Here is an 18,475-nt window from a genome sequence, read left to right on the forward strand (position 1 = left end):
GGCGAACTATTCCTTTAAATACCTTTAAGGCTTAGGTAAATTAGCTTCTTTTGAAGAAAAGGGAATATGCTTTTAAAGATATTTTAATAATAATCAGTAATGCATATCAAAATATCTTTATTATAAGATGTGATTGTTTTTAGGTCCAAAAAAAGTATCGCTCTTGACTTCAGCTCTAAAGTTTGCTTGCTTTCTCGTAGGGCTGGACAATATATCGAATGATATGATCATGCGCATCTCGTCAGTAAAGCCGGTTCCATGATTAGCGGTAAATCCCCATCACCTGCTTTCAAATGGAGCTGCAGTTAATACACAGAGCCGTAGTTTACTGACAAGCTACGCTATATCGAGTTCATTATCAAAGGCGATTCATCTTCAATTCATCTTCAATAATGAACTCGATATAGCGTAGCTGGATGAGCAATGATTGTTCCTGTAAGCGCAAAGTCAATTTAGCAAAGTGTACTAAATGACTGCATGCATTACTAGAGTTGTGCACATCAAGGTGGTAAGGATTTGCTTGCTTGTAAAGAATCATTTATAAGACAAAAGTATTCGATTAAGAGGCAGTCTCAGTAGGTTGAAGGCAGAAACTTCATTGTGTTCTTAGGTCTCTGTGAGGTCTGTTATCTTCAGTGCTCTTCAGTGCAGTCGTGCTTATCATTCACAGACTGGCACACACTACATTCATTAACCGCCCTCATTTTACTTTAACCAGGTGCTATCTGTGCTGGATTAGCACTGTGCTATGCACTTTTAAATACAGCAATTGTCTTTTTGTGCTGCAAATGTATATCCAGTCTATTTAAATTAGGCTTATTATGACAAATTATTATAGATCTATATTTATAATATTTTAAAATATATACTTATTTATATTTTTTTTTTCATTTATTTATTACGTCTTTCATTATTTCATTATTCATTATTTAGTAGTTATTTATAAGTTATGTATATATGTATTTATTTAGCTTTTCATCTTTTTAATTATTTATTTGGCATTTTATTTATTTATTATTTATTTTTCTTCATTTCATAATTTTTTTAATTATGTATTATTTATTTAACTATTTAATTAATCTATCTTTTTAGTATGTACTTATTACTAATTTATGTATTTAATATAGAATTAGATAATTAGATAACTAAATAGTTATTAATATATTATAATGTATATGTAAAATAATTATATAATTATATAATTTATATGTATATAATACATTATATTTTTTATAAATTGTATATATATATATATATATATATATATATATATATATATATATATATATATATATATTATATATATATATATATATAATTTTTTTTTTTTTTTTTTTTTTAAGAGGTAGTTTTTTATATTTTCTAGCGAATGTGGCAAAAGTAAAAGAAAAGAAAAATCTTACCTGTCCTGGTAAAGTCATTGATATTTCTGTAATTGTCTGTTCTAAAATATTCCTTGGCCTTTGTATTAGATCTGATTTCGGATTGAATTTGTTCAGTTGAGTTGATTCTTTTGAATGAATCAGTCAAACAGTTTTACACATCGCTCTAAATGATTCATTTCTAAATTGCTCTAAATCTTAATGACTTTGAAAATATATTTATTCAGTAATGATTGACTAAATTTTTTGATGGAAAAGTAATGGAAACTCTTTGGTCAAAAATAGTGAGAACGTCAATCCACTGTCTGTAGGCCCAGTTCATTCTTTGCCTCTCCCTTGTGTCTCCAGCCAGGATGCTAACAGCTGATGGGCAGGTGTCTCCTCCAGGTATCAGGTTGCACGGGGTCTTCTATTATTAATCTTGTTCTCTCTTTATTTCTCAGTTCAGGCTCGGCGTGGTGGATCTGCAGGTGGTACCTGAGCCCACTGAAGTCATAAGGGAGCTCATTAGTCATGGCCTGGAGCAGAGTGCACGTCTACAGGCCAAAAACCAGCACCTGCTGGAGGAGAACCAGAAGCTGAGGAGAGAACAGGAACATATCACCAAAGAGTAGGTCCACACCAGATCAATACTCCTCAACTCACTCAGCTCTCATAAAAATATAATATGTTTTTATATATAATTATATATTATATATGTTTATAAAAATTTTTTTTTATTAAGATACAATAATAATGTAGAAAGGCAACATACTGTGAGGAATATGCTTTTGATTTGTTTCTTTGTTCCTAGGAGGTTGCACAAGGTTTTTTCTGTAATGCCAAAAGTAATTTCAAACAAAGTTGTGATTACGCAAGCCTTTCACCTGTTCATGATTAGAGCTTCCTCTTGGATAACCCTCTCCCCTCCTCATCATCTCCAATGATTCAGAATGAAAGAGTCTCTTAGCTGTGTTTTTTAAACGGTTACTAAGGAACTCCTGATATGCAAGATGTTTTTTTAGTTTGTCTTTGCTGTGATACTCTAAAAGGGGGAACTGTAGATATGCAAATGTAGTTCAGTATTTTTTGCTGATATTTGGCTGACATAAAACACATGATGCATTCAGGTGGAGAATGACAAGGGAATCCTGGGCCAACCTGACAAGAATCTCCTCTTTACTTTCTTCTCTTGTTCTCCACTTGCTTCAGTCTTTCCTCTCTGAGAAACAGCAGCAGTGACATCACCACCCGACTGTGCCGCCACACTTTCTAACATCTTCCAAAACCAGAATTATGGAGAATTTGTAATGCTACTCAACACTGACAGGACTTTATAGCCCTGTATTTTGAAAACAGCTACCACAGGTGTTCAGTTCAATACGCTCTTAATGTTTCCATGTTAAGTAATGAGTGTTTAACCACTTATAAACACACAAGAAGTTCTAAGTAATACAAACACTCTCATAACTAATCATTTCCACTCTTGTCAACCCGATCGGATGTTCAGGGAGACTGGGTTGCATGAGTGTTTAGGTGTGTCTGATTGGTCTTCACCCTCTCCACAGGATGCAAAGGTATGTCCAAGGGAAGGAGAAGTTGGAGAGAGACTTGTACAGCCGATTTGTGCTGGTCCTAAACGAGAAGAAAGACAAACTCAGAGCCCTGCAGAAGAGAGTCAAAGAGCTGGAGAAATCTGTTGAAGAGAATGAACTGAGGTAAAGATGTGGGCGACATTTCATTGTGATACCTCACATGATCATAAGCATTTTTCATTTCAAAATTTCCCTTCTCCTGTTATGAGATGTCCATTTTGTTAGGTAATCCCATGATGATGTCACATCATGATTATCACTTCTAGTTTTGTGTTGATCACATTTTCCTGTGTACACTTCTTTTTTTTTTTTTTTTTTGTTGGGGAAAAAATTAAAACTACAGCAACAAGCTCTACACTAGTTGACAACTGTGGCATGATGGAAAACTTCATTTGTTTAGGTACAAAGCCAAGAAGGTTCAGTCCATCACTTTTTTTTTTCCTTAAGACACTTAAAGGTGTCTTATTTCTGTGCTGAATTAATTTTCAGTAATGATTGATTTCAAACAATTCAACAAATAGTTATATCTATTTGTACACTACTTCTCTCCTGCTCACCAAGGATGCATTTACCCGTAAAATATTTATTTTGTGAAATATTATTACAATTCAAAGTAACTGGTTTCTATTTTAAAATGTAATTTATTTCTTTGATGTTAAAGCTGAATTTTCAGCATCATTACTCCAGTCTTTAGTTTCACATGAGCCTTCAGAAATCATTCTAATATGCTGATTTGATGCTCAAGAAACATTTCTTATTTTTTCAGGATTATTTGATAAATAAAGTTCAAAATAACAGCATTTATTTCAAATAGATTACATTTTACATGTTTTTACTGTCACTTTCAAACAAATTAGTGCAGCTTTGCAAAATAAAAATACTGAATTCAAATTTTTTTTTATCTTAACTGACCCCAAACATTTAAAAGGTACTGTATATTCAATATATACATAAATAAATTCACAAATTTTCATAAGTTTTCATTTTGAATGAAATAGAAACTTTCAATGCAAAATACAGCACAACTAATTTTCTGGCTTTCTCTCCCTTTGTTTGGAACATGTGAATCAGTCATTACAGAAATGTTGAGAGTCTGTGATATGTTTTCTCATATGCCTTATTAGCATGTTGTACCTGCTGTATTCTCTTGGAAAAAAAGGCAGATAGTGAAGACCACAAGGCGATGGAGACTGAGGCAGATAAGAGTCCTGAAGAGAGTGATTATGGAGGAAGTACAGAAGATGAACAGGAGGCTGAACCCAGACAGCCAGACCCAAAGCCTCTTACACAAGGTAATTCTTCTGACTTTACCCAGAAATTAAAATTCTGTCATTATGTTCTTCCAAACCTGTATTCCAAACCTTTTTTTTCCCCAATGCATCAGCTAAAAAAATATAAACCATCTACTGTAGGTAAGGTTGTCATTTTCGGGTTGCAATTTTTCAGTGAACTACTCCTTTGAAGTTTCCAGTGAACCTCAATTTGAAGATGCAAATACCTCAAAACTTTTTTTTTCTTTTTGGTTGAATGCAAATTACTGCTGAAACTTTCTCAGCCTACTTTTAACAAAGTCTGTGATTTAGTTTGTGGATTTGTGGAAATTCTCATTCTTCAGCTTGCTGTATATTCTCAGTTGATTTGTTCTCAAGGCTCCTTAATATTGTGTTTGTCGGACATATTCGCAAAGTAAACATAGTTTGAAGTCAAACTAGATGAGCATACAACTGAATTTGTGCCTAGAACATCAAACGGAGCTCATATTTTAATATAGTTTAACAATGTGTAGCAAATTTAGTGGAATCTCTTCCCAGAAAGTCCAGGTTGATGAATGACAGCACGATGCTGATTTGATCTACAGTGACTCTGGCAAGCGGATGAAAGCTCAACATCTTGACGTAGGGCCAGACAGAATGACAGTGTGTTCCATGCAGTGATAGAAATTGACAAAGAAACATGGAATAATTCAACAATATGAGTCGAGAAGGAGCTAGGTCTACATCTCTGATTAGTGCATTAATGTGGAATCCAACATTTGGAGTTGTGCATATAAAATATTGTACAATTTACGATTTGTATATTGGCTTTTATGATGTTGAAAGTCTTTTGTATTTATCTTGTGTTATACAATGTGAAGCAGCTGTTATCAGTTTTAGTCATTTCTAAATAACCTTATCTTTCGTTTGCATCAGCATCAGAAATTACATTTTCTATTCAAGGGCAGTATTTGCCGGCAGAACTAATTTCAAGGGGCAAATTTTTTATTTTTTTTTACCTTTGTAAGGGCGGTTTTTATAATGACATCATTAAATGTCTTTTATGTCAGATACTTTAAAGGGATACTCCATCCCAAAATGAAAATTTTGTCATTAATCACTTACCCCCATGTAGTTCCAAACCCGTAAAAGCTTTGTTCGTCTTCGGAACACAATTTAGGATATTTTGGATGAAAAAGGGGGGCTTGAGACTGTCCCATAGACTGCCAAATAAAAAACAGCGTCAAGGTCCAGGAAAGTATGAAAAACATTGTCAGAATACTTGTGTACAAAAAGTATTCTCGTCGCTTCATAACATTACGGTTGAATCACTGATGGCAGATGGACTGTTCTGACAATGCTTTTCATACTTTCCTGGACATTGACATTTATTTGGCAGTCTGTGGGACAGTCTCAAGCCTACCGGTTTTCATCCAAAATATCTTAAATTGTGTTCCAAAGACGAAAGAAGTTTTTACGGGTTTGGAACGACATGGGGGTAAGTGATTAATGACAAAATTTTCATTTTTGAAAATTGGGTGGAGTAACCCTTTAACCAGATACTTTTAATTTATTTTTTGCCCCTTTATCTTAAATTTGAGGGGCATTTTTGCCCCAAACCCCATTAATTTCTGACCCTGGTTTACATCCTCAGATAGAGAAAATACTCAAATAAGATGATGCATTTTTCATTTGTAAAGTGATTATCCATAATATGCATTGCTGCATGGTTAATTAACTGTTTTTTTTTTTGTTAAAAGAAGCTGAGCTGTGTTACGTAACACTACTTGGATTGTAGTATTTCTACCATTAGATCCCAAATAAACTGCACAGAACAGCAAAGACTTGTAATTGCATTGCATAAATGAGAGCAATGACGTCACTCTAGGTATTTGCTCTCTTGTCCAAAGCATGACTACGCTAATGTTGTCCAACACATTAAACTTTTGAGCCAGAACTGAGACGGCCTACAGGTAGTTCATTCCCTCAGCTTTTCCCCGCCGTCCATCATTGTTTATGACATCATCTCTTAGGCAAGTTGTTCATTGGCAACACCGTCTGCTTTTGGTCGATTTCGACATCGAAAGCCATATTTGGGGGCTACATCGGGCTGTTGAGTCACAGTTTTGAGGCACAGAAAGGGAAATGAGGTGGAGTCACACATGATTTAGTCTGCGGATTGCTCAATTTCTCTGTTTTTCCCCTTGTGTAAACCCTGAGGAGTGAAAGTAAAAAACACCACAGCTAGAAAAAAAAAAAAAAACCTTCCATGGTCATATTACCTTGTAAACAGACTAAATTGTAATGTATGGTTGCTAGGTGTGTGTCACTTTGGCTTAGTTCCTCAGACAGAGCCCTTTGGGGTTCAATTATTGTCATTTTCTTTCTTTCCTTAAAGTTTGATTCAATGGTTTATGTTTCAGAGTGTGTGCATGGTAATGTTTTTATATTTAAAGGGTGGGAGTTGTAGCTTCAGTCTTTTTTCTTAAAATTTAAAGTTTACCATAACAGTGCAGTACATGAAGCATAATTGAAAGAGCCTTTAATGTGGTTAGGATGTTTGCTGCACCACTTAACTTGAGTCAAACCTACCCAGTTTCATCTGTCCAATGTAAATTAAACTCCTGTAGATGTAAACAATTGACAGAAACAATCTTCGAAACGTGTCTGGCAATGCAGTAGTACTTTAAAGAACAAGTACTATTGGATGCTTTGCAAACTTGAACAGTTTCCCACTGTGCTACAATGACATATCTCATGAGACAGATGTGCTCCTGCTGAGTTTTATTGCAGTCAACCTGCGTGTACATCGTTTAATGTTGATGCTCAACATGCTTTTAATGCGTTAATGATGCTGATTGTGTTAACAGAGTCACATCTTGGCCGGCTGCCTGAACACTGGCTGTGAGAGCCTCCATTAATCCCTTTCAGAGACATTATATATGCAAACATTCACAAATAATAACATTCACAGATAATAACTCATCTAGACTAAAATCATTAAATTAACAACATAAGGCGGCTATGTACAGTAGCTCATATTTAGAAATGTAACTAACTAATCAGGTTGGCTGAATATTTCTGGTTTAAATGAAATGTGTTAATCTAAATTATTGGCAAAATAATTTAGTTAATGATTATTGTTGGGTTTTTTATTGGTCAATTATAGCTAAGATAAAAAAAAAAGTTTTTTAATTCAGATGCTGTTAATAAAATTAATGATTAGATTATTATAATACACTAACAAAAATAATAGAAATATAGAAAGAATGTATTTAAATAATAATAATAATTATTTATTATTACTGATAATTAATTATATTAATATTTTATACATTTAATATTATATTTATATTGTATATTAATATATGATATATAAATAATATTCAGTCATAGTATGTTCAGGATTTATCTGCCTGAGATGATGAAAATTAAAATGTTTAATCGTTTCCAAAAAAAAAGTATATTTGTTCAATGTTTGGTCTGTTTGATGCACATTGTTATTTCTGCACATTATAATATCAAAATATTATTTTTATAGATTAAAATGATATATTTTTATAACATGTTCTGCTAAAGTAATTCAAATATTTACATTTACAATTAATTATACCATTTCTGATTAAAAATAAAGTAAAATTAATGAATATGGCTTAATGAATTACTGACTAAATGTGAAGTACATCTTCTTTAAAAGACAAAAACCTCAGCTAAATATGTGCAAATATGAAGATTGGATGAACTTTAACACTTTAACTTTTCCATGTTTTGTCTAACAGAGATGCCAGAAAGTAACCCGATGGATGACAGCTTAAATGACATCACAGATGTGGCGCCTTGTCGAAAACGCCGCCACCGTCATCTCCAACAGCTGGAGACGCAAGCCAAACGTGCAGCGCTGGATCAGCGACAGAGATCCAGGTATCATCACTCACGTCCTCAGATTTACACACACCCTCTGTCTAATTACACATTTTACTGCAGTCGATCGACTCATAATGCACCCAAACTCCTGGAGGCCTGTTATCTAATGTTGCGTATGATACCCATAAACCCCTGCAACTGCGGCCATAAAAATGTCAGTTATAATTCCGAGTGTCTTATTCTCTGGTGTCCATTTTATGCAACCTTGGATGCTGCTTTTTCTCCGCGCCTGCGGCGAGTCAAGCAGACAGAAGCAGCTTTCCCAGAACCCTTCCATTGTACGGAAACCATTGGTCAGCACCTTGTAGCTATTTTTCCAGTCGAGGCCCCCCTGGGTGCTTCTCTCTCCGGCTCTTTTTTACTTATTAATAGGAAAATGTGTATAATTTCATCTCCTCCTCTGACAGTACCACAGTGGTCTCCGTAATTGTACAATAAATGCCATGAATGGTTTAGATTTGCTTTGAGCAACTTCTTCAGACTTGATGGCACCCAAGGGACACCGCTCCTGGGAAAACGTGTTGTGTTTTAAAATAGTCACAGTGTTTTGGAGATTATTTGGCATTAGTTATTATTCTTGAGTTATTATTTAAGTGTTATTATTCTTAGGTGATTCTTTCAGGGTTTCCCACAGTTCTTGAATCTAATCTATCTTGAATTCTATCTATCTATCTATCTATCTATCTATCTATCTATCTATCTATCTATCTATCTATCTATCTATCTATCTATCGTTGTCGTTCTATTTATCTTTCTGTCATTCTATCTATCTTTTCTATCTTATCTATTTTTCCCCCAGTCCTGTTAGTCACATTAATAAAATCCTAAAGGTTATTGAAATTGATGTTGTTTTTCTATAGTCAATATCATTTTACGTTATGCTGAGTTTTAAAGTATTTCTTCAGCTAAAGATGCTTGTGATGGCAAAATCTAAAACTGATTAAAAAAAAAACATTACCAAAAGACTGGGAAAACCATGCAACTTAACTGATCAGAAATTGGATCCTGCATCAATTTTAAATAGACATATTTTCTGAAAAATTTATTGATAGTGATAAATATGTATCAGTACAATTTGAAATTTTATTGTTAAATATTGATAAAAAATATCTGATTAAAAATGAACAATTTTGCCCAGTATTTGTGTATGTCATGAATTTTTTGTTCTTATTATACTATTAGAGTCAGTAATTTTTTTTATTACTTTTATTTGTAATGTCTAGACTTATATGATTAACTATAAGCACTCAATGAATGCATAATGTACTTGAGAGGTGCTTTACGTGTGACATGATAGATTTGTTAACCGACTTGTTACACCTTTCAAATCCATTCATTTGGGATGTTGCCTTAGAAGGGAGCTGCCAAAGTAGACAGCAGGTAGAAATGCAGCTTACTAGCTTTTGGAACAGAGCCTGTGTTTTTTGGGTTGGCAGACATATGTGAAAGTTTCTGAAGTTGGCAGACATATTGTATTGACATTATGCTGGGATATTGAGAGATTAACTTTTAATGAGGGTCTTTTAAAACTTGGTAAATACAAGAGTGTTTATGTGACTCTGCAGACAGAATAAATGTTTAAACTGAATCTGTTTAAAAGTGTTTCTAGCTTCCCAGTGTCAGCGGCTGCTCCCCGTGTCAGCAGACACTCAAAGCGGTGACGTTCGCAGGCCCCGGTGGGCCGAGGTCGTGGTGGTCTATGAAAGAATGGTGCCTCTACACCAGATGGTTTCTGCGTGTGCTTGTGTGTCAGGTGTTGCAAGAGACTGAGAGTTTGTATTGGACTTTCTCTCTCTTTCTGCAGGCTCTGTCACCGCGGTAAGACTTTCCAAACTTTAATAGACTTCCATGGCATAGAGACCTGGCTGTAACTTCTTTTGAGAATAATATCACATACGTCACTTCGTATCACACGAGTGGAGAAATCCAGCTGGAGGATTCTCATTCTGTTCCTGGAATGAGGTTTTTAAACAGCCGCGTGGCTTTGAATGCCTCGGCTAATTACGCACAATTTTGTGCCTCAGAGAGAGCTGGAATGCTCTTGTTAAACGTGACACAAATTAGTGGCGGTGTAATGAGTCTTCATTTTATGTGGCAGATGGAGTTAAAGTAACAGTTCACCCAAAAAATCTGTCATCTTATACTCGCTCTCATGTGATTCCAAAGCTAAATGACTTTCTTTCTTCATGCAAAAGCAGATGATTTGAAGAATCTTAATGTTGGTTTTCATAAAATGAAAACGACAGGGACTGAGACTGTCCATCTTCAAAAATGGCAAATAAGTAAATGGAAAATTAAATAATTGAATATACTGTATAATGAACTTACTAGTATATTTTTTTTTTCAATACATTTTTGTATTGCTTCAAAAGACTTGAAATACAACACAAAAGTATACAGATTGTTTTTATGCTGTTTTTTTTCCCTTTTTGGAGCTTGACTGTCTACTTTCATTGTATTAAAAAAAAAAAATCATAGTTAATGATGATGTGTCTCATGCTTACCAAGGCTGCATTTATTTAATCAAAAATACAATAAAATCAGTTTTATTGTAAAATATTTTGACAATTAAAGTAACTGTTTTCTATTTAAATATATTTTAAAATGTAATGTATTTCTGTGATGCAGAGCTGAATTTTCAGCATCTTTACTCAAGTCTTCAGTGTCACGCTACATATTTTTGTGAAAACACTGATTTGTCATTTTTTTCAGGATTTTTGGATGAATAGAAAGTTGAAAAGAACAGCATTTATTTGAAATATATTATATATGTGACCCTGGACAACAAAACCAGTCTTAAGTCGCTGGGGTATTTTTGTAGCAATAGCCAAAAATACATTGTATGTGTCAAAATTATTGATTTTTCTTTTATGGCAAAAATCATTAGGACATTAAGTAAATATATTTTGTAAATTTCCTACTGTAAATATATCAAAACTTGATCAGTAATATGCATTGCTAAGAATTCATTTGTACAACTTTAAAGGCGATTTTCTCAGTATTTGGATTTTTTTGCACCCTCAGATTCCAGATTTTAAATAGTTGTATCTCGGCCAAATATTGTCAAATCCTAACAAACCATACATCAATGGAAAGCTTATTTATTCACCTTATGGATGATGTATAAATATCAAGTTCACATATACCTGTTACATTTTAAATGTCTTTACTGTCACTTTTGAACAATGTAATGAATCGTACTGAATAAAAGTATTAATTAAAAAATAAAATACATTTTACTGACCCCAAACTTAAAGTAAATATCAAAGAAAGTTCACTAATGAGTGAACATTATGAAGACAGTCATTATTCAGACCTCTAGCACTTTCCATGCCAATGTCTCTATCGCTCTGCCAGCATCTCTAGAGTAATCAAAAAGCAAATGGCCTTTTATTGGCTGTTTAAAGGCCCTGTATGGGTGTCAAGAAATTTCCCAGTAGCAGTTTCCCAGCAGGCAAAATCAGTGTCACAGTGTTTTCCCTCTCACAAACAAACCGCACAATCACTGCTCTCTACAGATGGTGAGATTCTGTGCCATGACATCTGCTCTAATAAAGCCCATTTTTAAAAGCATTTCTCCTCTAAAGGCTGAAAAGAATCACCCAGCAGACATCATTTGTTTATTCAGCTACAGGACTGCATGTGGCACACGTCCGTGTTCAGATCAGGGGAGCGTAATCTAGTCTCTGGTTTGTTTGAGGTAGGGTTTTTTGTTTTTTTTTTTCAGATAAATGTTAAAATCTCAGCGGTAGAGCATTGTGTTAGCAGCACAAAAGGTTGTGGGTTCGATTCCCAGGGAACACGTTAGGTAAAAAATAAATAAATGTTAGCTTGAATGCACTTAAAGTCGCTTTGAATAAAGGGTCTGCTAAATGCATAATTGTAAATGTAATGTAAGTCTATGTGGTGCGGGACTTGGTTTTATCTCTTGTAAATTGATTGGATTGTGTAAAGTGGGTGTTACATCCCAGCACGGAGGCAGATGATTGAAGGGAGCGATTGGAAAGTGAAAAGGATTTGTGATGCCGTGAAAGGTCATTTCTGAGAAAGAAAGTTAGAATGTTGTGATTAAAGATTGCACAGACAAACAAACAAACAAACAAAAAAAGACATTTGTAAATCATTGAGACTGCAAAGTATATTGAATGTAAATGTCTTCTTCCCAGGTCAAGGAGAAGGAAGTCGAAACTCTATTAAAAGGATTCAGAGATGCATCAGAAGTTAAATAGTTATTTTTTTAGAAGAAGAAGAAGAAGAAGAAGAGGAAAGACAGAAAGAGAGAGATGAAGGGAGGGAGAGAGAGAGTGAGCGAGCAGAAAGATGTGGATTTATTTGGCCCCTGGCTGAAACTGTTCTGTTCTACAGTCTCCCAGCACCTGCCTAGAGATGGATCTGGCAGAGCATGACAACAAACAACAATTAGGCCAGTTACACTGCATTAATCCAGTCCTCAGTATGTGTGTTTAATGCCAGTTTCTTCATGGGTCTCCCAAGTTTTACCCCACAATGGGGGGGGGAAAAGAAATCATAATTTGCATTTTTGTATTATGACTGTTTCCTTAAGTACATTTCACTCTGAATTCACATTGCCATTATTAATATTATTAACATATATTATGATATATCATATATTATGATATATATTATATACTGTATATTGTCATTTTTAGAAACATCTATTTTTTATAATTACATTATATGGTGTGTGTGTGTATTGTATATATATATATGCATATTAAGGAAAAAACTGTTAAGAAATGTATTATTGTTATAAAAGAATAAATTTTTTAAAAAATTAGAATTGATTATTGTTTACAATAATAATAATTATAATAATATGTTTCTAAACTGCTTTTTTTCATTTATATGCATATATGTATATAGGCATATGTATGTAATTTAATAATTAAAAAAAAAAAATTCAGTACAGTATGTTATGGATAAATGGTGTGGTAATTCAACAATGCAAAATCTTTAGTGGTCTTAAGAATAGTAATTTTATTTTAGCAAAATATAATTATAACAGTTTTTGTAAGATTCACCCTTGTGTTGCTTCTGTTCAGAAATAATTAGCATTGGTAAAATAATGTAACAATCTTTAACAATAACCAGTGGTGGTGTTTCAGACTTGTCATTATTGGTTCTTTATTTTATTTATTTATTTTTGTTATGTAAGATGTGATGTTTAAAATGATCGAAATATGGCAACTTGATGCAAGTTAACTTGAGTTTAGTGTGTAACAGCCTTTTTGCATCATTCTAATAAAAACCTCCATTGGTTTACTTCATGATATGTGAATATCGGTTTACCTACATCAGCATCTCATGTCTCATATGGCTGTAGTCTGACATTTGGCTTTATTCGTCACGTCTCTCCTCCTTTTTGGGCTCCTTTGTATTTTCTTAACCAGATCCAGAACTTCTCGTCATGTCAATAATAATTTAAAAGAAACATAAGACCTTTTTGCCCAACCCGCAGACAATTCCCACTGTTCCCAGTGAATCACGACAGCAAATATAGCGACTTACAAGACGACAGCGTCGACAAGTGCTCATCCATTATCCCTGCTCATAACTATGGATTTCCTCCGAGAGGGCAGTAGGAAAGTCACTCTTTCTGTTAATTGTCAAAGTTGTCCTTACAGGAGAGTTTAGCTGGTCAAAATAACTTCCAGATGCGGCCGCACAGAGAATCCCCTTGATTGAACCGCGATATTTACATGTGCAGAAATGCAGATACACTGTTCACACTCTGTTTGACAGATAAACGTTTGGGGTTAGCTTTTTAAATGCTTACTGAAAGCACCAAAGACGCATTTCTGATGCTTGGGTTACTTAGTTCAATAACATGTGGTTTTGGAGAGTCAAATGAGAATGAGTGATCCCACTGATTCCATTATGGTGTTTACGTGTTAAAAAAGATCCAAATCTTCAGGCCTTTTAGGGTTTGTTTGATACCAACACACCATATAAAAGCTCTTTGGTCTCTTTTTGTACGTGCAAGAAAAGAACAAATACAAACTTTTCCTACTTGGTGTGTTGTATTTCTGAGGAAGAATCATGATTTCTTTGCAAGCAGGAGTTGTTTGTTATCCAAAAAGCTGTTAGTTCACCCGAAAATGAAAATGAATATTTACTCACTCTCAGGACATCCAATATGTTGATGAGTTTGTTTTTTCATCAGAACAGATTTGGAGAAATGTAGCATTCCATCACTTGCCGACCAATGGATCCTCTGCAGTGAATGGGTGCCGTCAGAATGAGAGTCCAAACAGCTGATAAAAACATCACAATAATCCACACCACTCCAGTCAGTCCATCAATTATCATCTTATGAAGTGAAATCAAACAAAGCCATTGTTGCGTTTTTAACTTTAAAACATAAAATACGAGTCTTCTATTCCTAATATTGCTTTCTCCGGTGAAAAAGCTGTCTCGTCTAAAACAGGAGAGAAATGTGAACAAACCAAACACCGTTTACAAACAAAAACAGTTCTGAACGAATATGTTTTGATGTGAAAGGACAGCAGGTTTTTCACTGGAGGAAGTTTTATTAATGGATTGAAGTTAAAAACAACTTGATGCATTTGTTTATTACTGTTTATTATTGCCTTTCTGAAACGCTTTGATTTTTTACAAAGCTCATCGTTCTGAAAAGCGAGGTGTACGCTGATTTCTGGATTATTGTGATGTTTTTATCAGCTGTTTGGACTCTCATTCTGATGGCACCCATTCAAGTGATGTAACGCTAAATTTCTCCAAATCTGTTCTGATGAAGAAACAAACTCATCTACATCTTGGACAGCCCATGGGTGAGTCAATTTTCAACTCATTTTCATTTTTGGGTGAACTATTCCTTTAACTAGCTAACTCGAGATTTTTTCTTAGTTTTCTTAATCATTCACATGAATCAAATGACTAAAATTCGAACATCAAAACACCTGCGATTCATTTTTAGTAAAGCATGCTTTTTCATAGACACCCATGATTATGCTAATAAATGGATTTATTAGAAGCAACACATTGTGGCAGCTGGTTTTGAAGTGTTTTATAAAGACTTCCGCTCCCTCAATCCCAGTGAAACATTTGCTTCCTTTTTGCCAGACAGCTTTTTAACTGCACGTCTCAGAAGCAGGTATTTGTATCCTGAGCTGCACTTGTGGCAGGATGAGCCCTCAGATGTGATTCTGGGATCATGAACCTGGAAACACAATCTGTTTCACAGTATAAGGCCTTGTTGCCTGTACATTGGGGTCCAAAAGTCTCCTCCAGCCAAAATGCTTCTTTGTTGCATTTATGATTAGTAACCTTGAAATAGAGCACAATCTGAAACATTTCTTCATTAAATCTTGATTGTTTTATCATATTCATGTCATTTCTTTTTTCACATTTATATGAAAAAAATCTTATATTTTCTATGTGGTTGCAGTCTCATCTGTATGTGGCAGTACCATTACAGTGTTGTGAGTCTTTGTGATATGTGATATACGATCATCAATTTTATACTCATATAGCATTCATCTTTTTTAACAGTGTTAATTTTTTCACCCTTAAAATGTAAACATTTCCCATTGAGCAAATGAGGCTCATGATTGCAGTTGAATATTTCATTTTTATTTTTCCTGATTTTTATTATGGTGGTATTTTATGGAGCAGCTCTTTTTCAGGAGAATCCTAAAGGGTTTCTGGAATCTCCTCAGCATGATCCACCAAACCTGTTGCAAACCTGTTTCTAATAAAGAAGAGTTTGTTTCCAGAGACAGGCTCCTAAAGTGTGTGTGAATGCTTTACGTGGATGCTGTTAACTTTTAATGAACTCCATTTCCCCACAGTGAGGCTTATTAAACCACACAAATATTAGTCTGCTTGAGACAAAATCAGAAAACTGTACATTTAATGCATTGAATATATATATATATATATATATATATATATATATATATATATATATATATATATACACTGTATGTTTTTAATTACAATATGTAATTATTAAACAAAATGTATTTAAAAATAGTATGTGTTTACATATATATATATATATATATATATATACACTGTATATGTATATATATATATATATATATATATATATATATATATATATAATTTTTTTGTGCATTAGGATTTATAGGATTCCAGTTTATTGTTTGTATATTATTTTGTTTATTTTTGTGTAGCAGGATTAAAGGATTATATGCGAACAGTATTACCAATAATGTAACAAAATACAGTTATATAACTGATTTTAAAAATAAATACATTTTCATCTTGCCATTTTCTAGCATCTCTAAAGTGGTTTGGAAATTAAGGTGTTGGATTTTGGGTTTAACACTCTCAGTTCAGTTGCTAGTCTCCCTCCAGACCTGCATTAGTCAAACTTTTCCATGTGAGCTGTTTCTGTTTCATGAAATAATTTATCAACACGAACCAATTCAAGCCTTTTCTCTAAAACTAGAGCCGGTGTAACCAGCAGGATTATCAGTTTTACAGATTGAATATTTTACAGATTGTTCAGTACTGATCCGATGAACTTGTAATGAAATAAAAGATTTTTAAAGCACCATTTAGCTCAGCTCAAGAACCTTGTTTACCAAAAAATGGTTCTTTGCTTAAGAACCTTTATATATACATCAAAAGATTGTTCCTCCTATTAGGTTCTAATATGTACACTTTAGGTACTATTATGCACCTTTAAGGTACCAAAATGGACCCTTTAGGTACAAACATGTACCTTTTGAAAAGGAACCGCCCCCAGTGACAACTTCTGGACCTTTATTTCTGAGAGTGTGTGATTTAATCCAGCTAACGGTCTATGATGTGTGTGTATGTTTAATTCCAGCCATGTTGTCCATGTGTTTTGTGGTACAGCACCGGACAAGCTTTGCTTAAAAGTCTACATGATCCCAGGCACATCCTGAAATTAACAGGCTTACGGGACCATAAATTTCATTTATTTTCCCTGTGACCTGATTTCTTCTAGCGCTTTGAGAAGCTCTCTGCAGCCCTTATTGAAAGGATCCTCTGGGATTTACTGCAGTTTAACCTTTCTTTTCTTGCTTTCGTGCTGAGGAAGCATTTCTGACATTTCGTATCATCAACCTAGCTTAGTTCTGACTTTGAGGCATTTATGTCACATGATTAATATTTCCAGCAGGATGTACATCAGGGTCATATTCATCTTAAAATTGACCTTTTATTAGCATGCAGTAAATGTGATGCTAAAACACAAGGCATGTGCCTGATTATGAAGGAGCTTTTTTTTTTTTTTTTTGCAACGCGGTCCTGACAGAAACAGGGTGAATTGCAGAGTTTAGTCATGACCCCGTTTTAAGGAGCCTGTGGTAGGATGGGGTTTGACTGGGTCACTGTAATCAGACAGCAGTCAGCCTTTACTCTAGTGTCATAACTTATGTTCATTCCCGCTATGTATTTAACCTTCACCTTCTGCTGACGGTTGTTCCGGCACTTTGTAATTTTAGAGAGAAGCCGACAGAAGATGCCAAAGCCGAGACCAGCAAAACGTCAAACGTCCAACCAAAACCAGCAAGCGCTGCTGTGAACCTTGATCCAGACGACCTCTTCGATGATATATGACCCTCTTTACGGCCTAAAGAGCACTGTTTGTGATAAGCATGACTTTTGTACTGTTTTTAAACTGTAGGAGTAATAAAATTATACATTTTTAAAAAGAATTTTAGAGTAAATATGAATTGGTTCTATAATAAACAAAAGTTTAAAAAGAACACTACTTTAGTGAAGCAAAATTATGAATTTGTCAATTTTTAACTCTGTAAGTTGTGAATAAATCTAAAAAATGTGAATAAAGATGTTTTTCTCGTTCTCCAAGTAGTGATCTTTTTTAAAAATGGATTTTAAACCCAAACCTACTTTTTTAACTTATCCTTAACTTTACTTGTTATGGGGAAAAAACAGCCTCAGCTGAGCTTTTGGTTTTAGCTGGTCTCCCAGCCTCATCAGGCTGGCCTGCTAGTCTTAGTGAGTTCTGGGCTTTTTCTAACTGTTTAACAAGCAAACCAGTCTAAGCTGAACTCCTAAAAGCAACCACGGAAAAAATACCCTAGCAACTTCATAGCAACATGCTTAAACTCTTCAGAAGACATTAATGACTGCTTAGCAACACCGTGATAACCAATGACAATGACCTGTCATCAAGACAGATAAGCACCACTCACATTCTTTAGAAAATGTAAAAAAAAAAATATATATATATATATATATATATATATATATATATATATATATATATATGCACTTTCAATGATCTCATATGGAATGTTTGATTTGTCACATGAATGTTAAAGTAAACAAACAAACAAAC

At 34.1% G+C, this 18,475-nt stretch overlaps 1 protein-coding gene across 2 annotated transcripts in view; it reads left to right on the forward strand.

The window, feature by feature from the left end:
- Window positions 1-18,298, forward strand: part of xrcc4 (X-ray repair complementing defective repair in Chinese hamster cells 4) — a 31,145-nt gene extending 12,847 nt beyond the window's left edge. The window contains exons 4-8 of one of the 2 annotated variants that reach the window (XM_042765431.1): window positions 1,826-1,992; window positions 2,930-3,080; window positions 4,110-4,248; window positions 7,989-8,130; window positions 17,616-18,298. In XM_042765431.1, coding sequence (XP_042621365.1) covers window positions 1,826-1,992; window positions 2,930-3,080; window positions 4,110-4,248; window positions 7,989-8,130; window positions 17,616-17,730 — 714 coding nt within the window. In that variant the 3' untranslated portion in view covers window positions 17,731-18,298. Of the gene's footprint in view, window positions 1-1,825; window positions 1,993-2,929; window positions 3,081-4,109; window positions 4,249-7,988; window positions 8,131-12,299; window positions 12,722-17,615 lie in introns of those variants that run through there. The other variant, XM_042765432.1, reaches the window with a different exon arrangement.
- The last annotated feature ends 177 nt before the right edge of the window (window positions 18,299-18,475 follow it).

This window comes from Cyprinus carpio, chromosome A10 (assembly GCF_018340385.1).
Source record: "Cyprinus carpio isolate SPL01 chromosome A10, ASM1834038v1, whole genome shotgun sequence".
Lineage (NCBI taxonomy): Eukaryota > Metazoa > Chordata > Actinopteri > Cypriniformes > Cyprinidae > Cyprinus > Cyprinus carpio.